The sequence below is a fragment of the Fundulus heteroclitus genome, chromosome 20 (assembly GCF_011125445.2).
Source record: "Fundulus heteroclitus isolate FHET01 chromosome 20, MU-UCD_Fhet_4.1, whole genome shotgun sequence".
NCBI lineage: Eukaryota > Metazoa > Chordata > Actinopteri > Cyprinodontiformes > Fundulidae > Fundulus > Fundulus heteroclitus.
Genome location: NC_046380.1, coordinates 24,613,795 through 24,625,093, shown reverse-complemented (window position 1 = coordinate 24,625,093; position 11,299 = coordinate 24,613,795). Strand labels below are relative to the sequence as shown.

At 40.1% G+C, this 11,299-nt stretch overlaps 1 protein-coding gene across 5 annotated transcripts; it reads left to right on the top strand.

The window, feature by feature from the left end:
• The first annotated feature begins 1,297 nt into the window (after nt 1-1,297).
• LOC105927126 (zinc finger protein Eos) lies at nt 1,298-10,946 on the top strand. 5 transcript variants are annotated; one of them, XM_012863745.3, is made up of 9 exons: nt 1,299-1,607; nt 2,261-2,318; nt 2,403-2,507; nt 4,208-4,462; nt 5,683-5,850; nt 5,948-6,097; nt 6,306-6,437; nt 9,628-9,762; nt 9,835-10,946. In XM_012863745.3, the coding sequence occupies exons 2-9, from the start codon at nt 2,279-2,281 to the stop codon at nt 10,503-10,505; spliced, it is 1,656 nt and encodes a 551-aa protein (XP_012719199.2). In that variant the 5' UTR covers nt 1,299-1,607; nt 2,261-2,278; the 3' UTR covers nt 10,506-10,946. The 5 variants fall into 5 exon arrangements, with proteins under 5 accessions (XP_012719198.2, XP_012719199.2, XP_012719200.2 ...); XM_012863744.3 differs by having other exon boundaries at nt 1,298-1,392; nt 9,628-10,946; XM_021317096.2 differs by having other exon boundaries at nt 1,300-1,607; nt 9,628-10,946.
• Nucleotides 10,947-11,299: the final 353 nt, after the last annotated feature.

The following is an 11,299-nucleotide window of genomic DNA, read 5'->3' as shown; positions in this document are numbered from 1 at the left end:
ACAAAAAAAGCACACAGGCTTCAACTATGTATGTCTATGTTAGCTATGACAGTCCTTTAAGAGGTTAAGAGTCAAAATACGTACGACTACATTTAATGTGACTGAGTTAATGCATTTAACCGTTCATTTATTCAATTGTCAACCAAAATGTATTTGAATTGAAAATCTATTACTGTGCCAAATGTTGGTATTACCTCAAAGCATGATTAGAATAAGCCTAGTTTCATCAACAAGTTTCACGTAATATTAATGTTAAGGTGTAGGCCTAGCAAAATCTTAGTCTGAGTCCAATTGAAAAGTCGTTTTCAAATAAGAGTGGATTCTGATCCTCCTTTAACACTTTACACAGTTTTTTTTATTATTCTAACTACTGTTTTTTTATTTTTGTAGGGCATAAATATGCTTATAGTGGGTATGTTGGCAAAAGGTTTAGGAGTCAAATGAAACAAGCTCATGTGAATGACCATTGAAATAACTGATCATGTATGCAAGTTAAAAACTAGGACTTTTAAAGCCTAGCCTAGGTATAAAAGTATTTATATACCTCAATTTACATTTAAACCTGTGAAAAGCATGGATGTCTTATACTCAAAGATTTGTTGCTCATGAACAAAAATACTAGTGGAAAAATACATGCACATTTTTTTTGATTGCTATAGTGCTAATAAAAGCTATTATACAGATAACTGAGAAAAGTACATGTAATTAAAAAGCAGTTTTTTTAATGACACGTTTTTAGATTTGTCCTTTATGAAAAAGATTTACAGGTACTAATTTGAGGCACAAACTCTTAAAATTGCCCCATTTCTGTCTTTTCAGACATAGTATAAATGTTTTCAACAGCTTAAAATATGTTTTAAACATATTTTTCCTTTAATGTTCGATGAACGTCTTCCCAATATGAGTCTAATGCAGTGCAGGCCCAAGAAATATGGGTGTGGTCTGCAGAGCATTGTCCACACTCTGGCTGGCATCTGTCTATGTATTTGTTTTGGTATAGTAAAATATCTAATGCTATTTTTCCAGGAGAAATTTCTCCATATATGTGAATAAGTAGTGTTAATTTGTGTGTCAATTATAACTTCCCAATCATCAAGTGATATATGGACTCCTAGTTCCTGTTCCCATTTCTCCTTGATCTAAGGTGTGATCTTAGGAATACATTTTTCTTCAAAACTGATTCTGATATTAAACAAGGCATCAAATCTATTTTTAAAACACGTATAAAGTCTATGCTAAACGAAAAATATAAAAATGATTTGGAGTGAAACGCACGTGACCCGGAAGTCATCCTAACCTGGAGAACTATTCTTCCGGTGAATGTTACCGTCATAAACAGGCAGAAAAAAAAAAATCTGATTTACCTCAATGAAACGGCATTGACAGAGACAGGTAATTCAGCAGGTGACCGAGAAGCGGACAGCATTTAAAAAGCACTTATAGTCGTTAGTCTCTGCCGTGTCGTAGCAGTCAAACCACCAGCTGACGAGCTGCAGCTGTTGGTGTGGCTGTGGCTGCCATAGCAACCGCTAAAGAAACACTGACAGGCTAACGGTTGTTTGTTGTGCTAGCCTCAAACATGACGTCGGGCCGAGTAGAATTTACAGGTCAGTGACAGCCCTCAGTTAATATCACAAACCAATGCTGCGCCCAGGCGCCATCACTGTTAGTGCCCGCTTGCAGCCTTGTTCCTTGAGTTTTCGTCAAGCTGTTGGCGATGTCAGGCTGTTGTATCGTCCTGCTGTTGAGTTCAGCTAACTTGACAAACGGTAATTTCCCATCCCATGCAGTAAGCTAACGTTAGCTGCCAAGGCCATAAACTTAGATTGCCTCACCGCCACCGTTATGTAAACGCTGTCTTCTTGTTTCGGGATCGAAATTTCAGATTAAATAGACACGAACAAATCACACAATAGATTGGCTTCACTTTTAGCTCATTTTCTGAAGTTGACATGCGCTGTTTCGCGTTGTCCAGGCAGGTAAGGCTGGAAATGGACGTAGCTGCCAGTGATCTGTGTTTATGGGATCCATATAAGCCAGTCTACTTCACAAACAATGTCGGTTTCAAAAGTGTATCCCCCGTTGAGTGCTCCAGGGATATTACAGTACTACATTTGCCCTGTGTGTTTCTTCAACTCATTAATCCACCTGCCAATTGTATCTGTTTTCCTAATGCTTAAATAATTATCTAGCTGTAATAATGTTGAGTGGTTATTTGTGTTTAAGAAATAACCCACCTTAATCCTAAATGTCATTTCAGGATCCAGTTTTAACTATTATGGATGGTGAGGACTGTAATGGCAGATCCTATGTTTCAGGTAAAGGTTTATTTAGTAGAAGCTACAACGGCTGTCTAACATTGGCATGAAGGACCAAACTTCACTTACTTGTTGTGGTTTTAGGTAGTGGAGACTCATCACTGGAGCGAGAGTTTTCTGGTGCCCTCGGTGGTCCAACTGTAAGCACCCCAAATAGCAAGGACAACTCTCCAAGTCGCTCCCTAAGTGGTGAGTGGGAAATTAAACCGTTCTTGCTCACGTTTGCATTTCAATATAAACTAAAATGTCATCAAAAAGTTAGATTATTTAACCAATTGAGTTTAAAACTTGAAGCTCATTATACAGCATTTAATTTCTGTTATTTTGATGATCGTGGTTTTCAGGTAGTGAACACCTAAACTCCAGATTCTAAGAACACTGATTTTTAATACAGAAAATGTTGGTATTGCATTGACGGTACCGTGTGCACTAATTACTTGGTTATAGCTCCTTTTACACAAGTTAGTGCATTGATGGTATAAAATGTTAAGTTGAAATTATGAATTGTTTTATGGCTGGCCCTTAGGTCCTGTTTGTGAATGTGAGTGGATCGCTTGCCTCAGTTAGATATAACGTGGAACGCCTGTGGTTCTAAGGTTTTAAAGAAGCCCAGGTTGCTTTAACAACAGAGTGCAGATTGTCTGGGTCTGGTATCTTCATGACAATACTGCATAGATTATCTTTAGGTTTAGCACTTGTAAAGGGGGAAGATAATATTGGTTTTTGCTTTCCAGGACTATTGTCTATTTTTTGTAGCTGTTTTCTTTTAGCATGTACAAATTTTTTATCCAACAAATAGAACCTTTTCATATTTGGTTAGCTATCTTCCTGAATGCTACTCTAACCAACTACTGACACTGCTGCTGGAGTGCCAATAGTAAAATTAAACAAGAAATAGATTTACTTTTCTGGTGATAAGAGTCATATTTGCCTTTGTTCAGGCCACAGACACAATTCTTACTCGACCAGGTGTAAACCGGTTATGTGCTTCACTGACCTCACCAGGTAGTTCTCTATATTGATATAAGAAATGTTCAGTAGCACAGACATTTATGTCTTGGACAGCTTTTGCTGTGCAGTATCTGGTATGACATTAGTCTATTGATTAAGTTCCGAATTTCATTTAAAAAAAAAAGAGGAAAATTTTTGTTTTATTAACTGCTTTTGCTCATATTCTTACGTGTCGCCAAGGCTGGGCTCATTGCTTTTTTTTTTATTTATTTTTTTATTTTAGAAAATGTATCATTGGTATTGTTTGTAATCATGCAGCAGATACTGCGGTGAAGAGAGCCCTTAATGATGATCTCACCAAATGTTTCCAACCATGTTTGATCTTAGTTTTTTTTTGTAACAGAGAACAGAATGAATGGGATAAATTAACACCGCTGTTAAAAAAGAACAGATTATTTTCTTTTAAAATTAGAGCAAACCCAATGTTTTATACAAGAAGGAGCGATGACAGTCTGCTCCATATTATCATGTCAGCAGTCTTCCCAATGATTTGGCAGCTATAACAAAACACCTGGGTTGTAAAAAATAAAATGAATAAATAAAAATAAAAAATTAATAAAATAAAAAATAATTAGATATAGATGTATTTTTTTACTATAAACTGAAATAAAAGATGTTTATTAACTGTGATGACTATCCGAAATGTTAGAAATAAATTCTTGAAAATTTTAATTCTGTATATTGAATCTACAGTATTTGAGTTTCAGTTTTTTCTTATGAAATGGTTGAAATACAATTTCAAGGATATTCTACTTTATTTAGATGCACCTGTATTTCAAACGTGTCGTAGTAAACTCCTAGTTTTAAAACCAGGTTGCCATGGCAGCTCATATAACTTAATGAGATGTTTCCTCCATCTGAATCTTGCGTCTCTGCAGCAAACTCTATTAAAGTGGAGCTGTACAGTGATGAGGACCTAGGACGTGGTCATGAAGATGAAAGAAACGAACGGATAGATGACGGAGGCTCAGGGCAGGGATCAGAGTCCGGCGGAAGCTACAGGGAAGTCATCAACCCTGAAAGCATGCCACCCGGAGCCACCAGACTGCCCAACGGAAAGCTCAAATGTGATATTTGTGGAATGATCTGCATCGGACCCAACGTCCTCATGGTACACAAACGCAGCCATACAGGTGACTAATCTGTTAAAACTCATTATTTAATTTTTTCTGTAAGAATAATAGGAACAGCTTGTATGCTTGTGAACAATTTGAGATATTTGCAGGTGTGAATTTACACAATTAAAGTGAAGCTTGTTCCTATATGTCTAATACAACTAGCAGCAAACATTTTGTGTTATATTTTAATTATCTACTATGGCAGAGCCTGCCATCTTGTTTAATAAGCATGTTTTAAAGCTTTGATTTCAGGTCAATTCCCAGATAAGATTATTGAAATAAAAGTATTTTTTTAAAAACAGGTTTAGCAATTTGTGTTTACGAAAATCAATTAATCAATCAATTAATTGGATTCAGTAAAAAAAAAAGGAGATTTTACTTTCTAAGCCATATCGCCCAGCCCTAACTACATATTCTAAAAGGAAGACAACAAACGATGTTCCAAAATGTAATACATTTCTGCCTTTTTGAGTTTCTGGCAGAGAACTCATACATGCATACTTATTTGAAATGAGGGGGGGGGGGGGGGGATATTCAAAGCTTTATTTTCTACCTTTAGCTAGCATTTAGCCAGGGCTAATACTTCCTCTGAGATTGATCAAATGTAGTTCAGATGCAAAATAAATCTGTAAAACATCCCATTTTTATTTTTACTGTCAGAATAAAGATATGGAAGCGTGTGCTGTTAATGAAAGCTTCTGGTGATTGCAGTGCTTTCATGTATGTTTCCAGTTTGTCTTTTGTGTTTTTGCATGTTGTGTTGATAATAATATTTTATATTGGAACTGTTAGGCTGTTGTCTTGACCAGGACCTCCTAGCATAAGATATTTTATATCTCAACTGGATTATTCCCAGTAAAAAAGTTTATTAAAGTCTTAAAAAGATTGCAAACTATGTTTGTAAGTATTTGTGAAGAATAGTTGAGTTTTCTCTCATTGGTGCAGATGCTGAAAGTAAAACAGTGAATGAGGCTTTTGACATAATCCTATATCAGTAATCAGCTTCAGCGCCGGGTTCTTTCATGATTTGTGGTACACAAAGATGATGAAAATGGGAATGTTTAGTTCTCAAATGTCTAAAATGTTACAAAAACTGCTGAACGAAGAAAACTTGAAATTCTGGCTCTTGAGTGGAAGCTCCGTAGGATCACTGTGTTTTTGTCTGAGTAGAACAAGACAACAAGCCATTTTGTTGTTGGTAGAGGAGACGGGCTAACTTACTTCCCAATTTACAGGGGAACGACCCTTTCAGTGCAACCAGTGTGGCGCCTCGTTCACCCAAAAAGGTAACCTGCTCCGCCACATCAAGCTGCACTCAGGGGAGAAGCCTTTTAAATGTCCCTTTTGCAGCTATGCTTGTCGAAGAAGAGATGCCCTTACTGGCCACTTGCGCACTCATGCAGGTAGAACAATTTAATGCCTGATAAGTGTTTTGTTTTTTTTTTTGTTTTTTTTGTACAGTCGAACTGCTCTATAACTGTCTCCCTCCTTTATCTTCAGTGTCCTCTCCAACCATAGGGAAGCCATATAAATGCAGTTATTGCGGCCGTAGTTACAAGCAACAGAGCACCCTGGAGGAGCACCATGAGCGCTGCCATGGCTACTTACAGAGTCTGGAGTCGCAACCAACAAACAGTGCACAAAATCTAGGTATAGTACAGGCAGTTACTGCTTTTACAGAGTGGTGTCCATAAAAACCCGGTCTCTTTTCCTTTTACAAGTTGATGAACACAATCCTTCTTTCAAAATTGCCCCCAAAAGGTGGTTTATATTCCACAGCAAGCTAGGATTTTTCAAGAAACTCTGAGTTATGGGGAAACTTTAAAATAACGTAACAGTTTGTTTGTACTCTGTCCAGGAGAGGAGATGAGAGAGCTAGAGTTTGTACCCGACTCTCTTCTGCAGCCCTCCTCAGACAACATGGCTTTTATCGATCGGCTCGCCAACAGCGTCACTAAACGCAAAAGATCCACACCACAAAAATTTGTAGGTGAGCATTTAGTCTCAGTGTGGATGGGTTTAGGGAATTAACAAAGCGGTATTCATTGTTTGTAAAGTGTAAATCCGGATACAGGGTCAAATCTGCTTATTCGATGAGATTGCCGGTCCTCTGTATTTATTCTCATGGGGTTCAAGTAGCTTGTCGGTTATGTTTCTAGTAGTCAAGTGTATATGTGCAGTAGGAGTGACTTTAGTGATTTAAGTAAAGCAGAAAAGTGTAAAGTGAAAAACAGTCTTCACTGCAGTACCTTGCTTAAGTATTCAAACACTTCGGAAGTTATTTCAAATTTTTTTCAGTTTAAAATGGGGCAACGCAATATCAGCAAAACACTTTGTGGTGATACAGTTTCCTTAATATTGCTTTGACAAAGTTGATTATCCTAAATTTTCCTAAAATGTTCTATTTAATCCGCCATCACTTTATATTAGCTTTATCAGTTCAGTCACTTAAGTTATAAAACAAGTTTGGACAACAACAGTAGTGAAAAATCTAAAAGGCCAAATGTGTTATCAGTATGCTGAATTTGCACAAATCTTGCATCCAAGATGCATATTGCAACTGTTTTTAACAGTTGCAATATGTGCGATTTTGCAGTTGCAATATTGCACACATTGATATTGCGATGACAATTCTGATGTAACGTATTGTGCAGCTCCACTTTAAAACTCGTGACCTGAGATTTTGTGATAGATGCACACAAAGTAGCAGACAATTGTGAAGTGGAAGAAAATGGATACATGCTTTTCAAATCTTTTATAAATAAGGATCTGAAAAGGGTGGCATGTGTTTGTATTCAGACCCCATTACTGTTATACCTTTCAAATAAAATCCAGAGCAACCAATTGAGCAAATGTGTCACCTAATTAGTAAACATGGTACAGTGGTGTGTAATTTAATCTCAGCATTAATCCAGCTCTCCTACAAAGGCTTCAGAGTTTTGTTGGAGGACATTGGTGAACAAACAACACCACAAAGGAACCAAACTCATAAAGAAGGTTGCAGAGACATTTAAACCAGGATTGGGTTATAAATCAATATTCTAAGCTTTGGATAACTCAGAAGGGACTGTTCAATCCAAAAATTCCCCCCCCCCCCCCCCTCAAAAAAATAAAATAAAATTGTACTACTTTAAAAGCTGGTTATGTGCAATCGTCCATCTAAACTGGCTGGAGAGGTAAAGAGTGTGTTATTCAGAGAGGCAGTCATGGTAACTCTGGAGGAGCTGCAGAGATCAACTATTTACTTGGGGGGGGTGGGGGGGGGGAGTGTTGATATGACAACCAGTAGCTGTGGACACTTACAGTGTGGCCTTTATCAGAGTGGTGAGATGAAAAGCTTGTTAATAATGACGCATAATAATCATAATAATTCATTTTATTTCAAGATGCCTTTGAAGGAACACAAGGTCACTGTACAAAGAGAGAAATAAAACACAATTAAGACAACAAGCAATATCAAAACAAGCAATAAAACTGGACAGTGAAATAAAAATGATAAAGAATGAAAAATGGATGTTATGTTGGACATGCAATTCGGAAGAGATGCGTCTGGCTTTAAAAACAGAAAGTGATTGAGAGTTGCGAAGATCAGGATGAAGTGAGTTCCAGAGATGAGGAGCAGAGCAGCGTAAGGCCACGCTCCTCATGGTACTGAAACGGGCAGGAGGGACAGTGAGATGATTGGAAGAGGAGAACCTGAGGGAACGCGAGTGTGTGGTGACATGAAGGAGTTCGGAAAGATAAGAGGAGGCGAGGTTGTGGATGCATTTGAAAGTAAAAAGCAGAATTAGAACTGAACGAGATGGTGGGCTGGAAGCCAATGAAGCAGCTGCAGGGTCGGGGCGTGTGATGAAAGGAGGGCGTTCTGGTGATAATATGAGCCGCTGCATTTTGAAGGAGTTGGTAGTTTCAAGAAGTTGGAAGAAAACCAGGATTTAATTTGCTGGAGACAAGCAGAAAGAGAAGAGGGAGTATTGGTGGTGGATGGTTTGAAAGAGATATAGAGTTGGGTGTCATCAGCATAACAATGGAAGTTTATGTGATGTTTTCTGAAAATGTGAACAAGCGGAAGGAAATCTCTGATTAATAAAATGTGGCCAAGTACTGATCCTTGGGGTATACCTGATGAAACAGAGGAGCGTTGGGAAGAAAATTAACCAAGTTGGATATACTGAAAGCTGTTTGAAAGATAGGAGATAAACCAGAGAAGAGTGTTTGAAATGCCAACTGAGAAAAGTCTGTTAATGAGAATGGTGTCAAAGGTTGCGCTTTAGTCCAACAGTGTGAGGATAGAAAAAAAGCCCTTCATCAGCTGCGAGTAGGAGGTCATTTCTAATTTTTATTAAGGCTGTTTCAGTAATTTGAAGGGCACTGAAGCCGGATTGAAATAGTTCATAAAGATTATTTAAAGAGAGATGAGAGTGAAGTTGGGAGGGAACAATTTTTCTTAAGTATTTTCGAGAGAAATGGGAGATTAGAAATTGGGCGCAGGTTATTGAAATCAAGCCGTATACCGTCCCACAGTTAAGCAAAGTGGTGGCAGTATGATGATGTGGGGAGGCTTCTCTGGTCAGCTGGTCTAAGTGGACAGTAAGACGTTCGGAGCTACATTCAGGGCAGTGCTGGAAGGGACAGTTGCTCTAAACATGCAGAGTGACAATGGAACGGTTTAGAACAAGCTGGATTCATCTGTTGGAATGGTCTAGTCAAAGTTCACGCCTAAATACTATTGAAAATATGACAAAACCTGAAAATTGATGTTCAGACATTGTGCGTCCAGTCTGACTGAGCTCTAGCAGTTTTGCTAAGAAGAATGGGCAAGAATTTCATTCATAGGCTGACGCACCTCAAACAACCCGCAGCATTATTAGCAGCAGGAGGTGTTTCTACAACGGATCGACCCAGACGGGGGCGCGTACAAATGCTCACTGCAGTTTTCTGATTTTAATTATGAAAAAATAATGAAAACCCAATTATGCACTTCTTTGTTTTGGTCTATCACACCATCCACCCAAAAAGTCAAACTTAAGCCTATTAATAAGAAACGGTGTGGGGGGGATTCTTCCAGGACTATAAATACTTTTGCAAGGTACTGCATCTAGTGCATCAAAAGTTCCAGCATTAATCTATTTGACGGAGCTGCAGATTATAACATCAGATTACGTGTTTTTCTGTTGCAGGACAGAAGCACATGCGCCTCAGCATTGCAGACGCACCTTATGACCTGACAGCTGCTTTGGATAAAGGGGAGGACATGCAGGCTGGGGACCTTGAAGCCCCTCACTTTGTCAGCCTTGGAGGAGAGTACACAGCAGGTAATGGAGGAGGATTATCAGATGCAGTTAGGCCTCTACACCTTCCCACCACTCATCCATCCTTTTTTAAAGAACTCCGTCCGAGCCACAGCTCCCCCCACACCTCCGTCGCTTTAGGCTCGAGGCTGGAGTGCACGGGCAGTGGAGGTGGGTTGGGAGCTGTGGTCGTCGGCGGGAGGGAGGCGGCCGAGGGTCACGACGACCTCCCCGCTGGCCAAAGCCGCGCACCGTCGCCTAGCAATGGCTTCCAGGACTCCACAGATACAGAAAGCATGCCGGACGAGCCCTGCAACAGCACAGCCCCTGTTCCAACATTGGCCAGCAACAACGGGCATCAGCTCCTTCACTCCAGCAACCATATCTCAAGACCGCCGCCAACCTCCCACCGCAGGAGTCGGGACAGACACAGCCCCAGCCGAGCCAAAGACCGGGAGGCGGACAGAGAAGATGGAGGACACCCGTCGCTTCCGCCTCCCGCTTCGGCTCCGACCTCCAGCTCGCCTACAGCCCCCTCCTCTACATCCAGGGAGGCTTTCCGGGTCGTAGACGCAGAAGGACGGGCCGTGCGGTCGTTCCGCTGTGACCACTGCCGCGTGCTTTTCTTGGACCACGTCATGTTCACCATCCACATGGGCTGCCATGGATTCCGTCAGCCCTTCGAGTGCAACATCTGCGGCCATCGCAGCCAGGACAGATACGAGTTTTCCTCTCACATTGTCCGTGGCGAGCACATTAGTGACTAAGGCTAGAAGCTGGCCAACCTCCTCTTCACGTAGAGCCCCCCCGTCCCCCCCACTCAGACAAGGGCCTGGCTTGGTTTGATGTGCAGAGCAAGACGGCGATCCTGAATGTTTCAGATACTGGCACAAAATTGTCATGGGGTGTTAGTGATTTTGTGACTGATTTAACTATTTAGGGTACATTTTCATTAAAGGTGTTCCAAAGTGTAGAAAGAGGAAACGCATTCTTGTATCCACAGACGTGCCTTGCACCAAAATTCAGGACTCCCGACTGCATGCACAAATTATTACTGACAAATCTTTACGAGAAGGGACGAAAGCGGGTGAAATCTGTAAAGGCAAACAAAATAGTTCTTTTGGAAGAATCAAGCGTTCATTAACATTTCTTCAAAGATGGATTAATCATGTGCAGTCAGTCGCTTTTTACAAAAAGTGCAAATCAAGCTAAAAAAACAAAAAAAAACAGGTCCATGTTAGCTAGAGGTGAACGATGAAAGGGGCTGTCCTTAAATGAGAAATGCACTTTGGTTTTTACAGGTGAAATGAAGAGATCCGTGTGTGTGTGTGTGTGTGTGTGTGTGTGTGTGTGTGTGTGTGTGTGTGTGTGTGTGTGTGTGTGTGTGTGTGTGTGTGTGTGTGTGTGTGTGTGTGTGTGTGTGTGTGTGAGAGAGAAAGAAGCTGAAGGGCCCTTTGTTTTGTTGTAAAAGTGGACACTAAAGGCCCTTGTTTTTGTTTGTGTCTATGCCTTGAGGAATACCGTATGAATCTGTTTTCTTCCCCCGAATGTTTTTTTTGTT

Bases quoted from the DNA above. Each gene is read 5' to 3' on its own strand.
- LOC105927126 (XM_012863744.3), top strand. From the start codon at position 2,279: ATGGATGGTGAGGACTGTAATGGCAGATCCTATGTTTCAG. The intron at 4,463-5,682 runs GTGACTAATCTG...CCCAATTTACAG, and splicing joins ACACAAACGCAGCCATACAG to GGGAACGACCCTTTCAGTGC. The intron at 6,098-6,305 runs GTATAGTACAGG...TACTCTGTCCAG, and splicing joins AAACAGTGCACAAAATCTAG to GAGAGGAGATGAGAGAGCTA.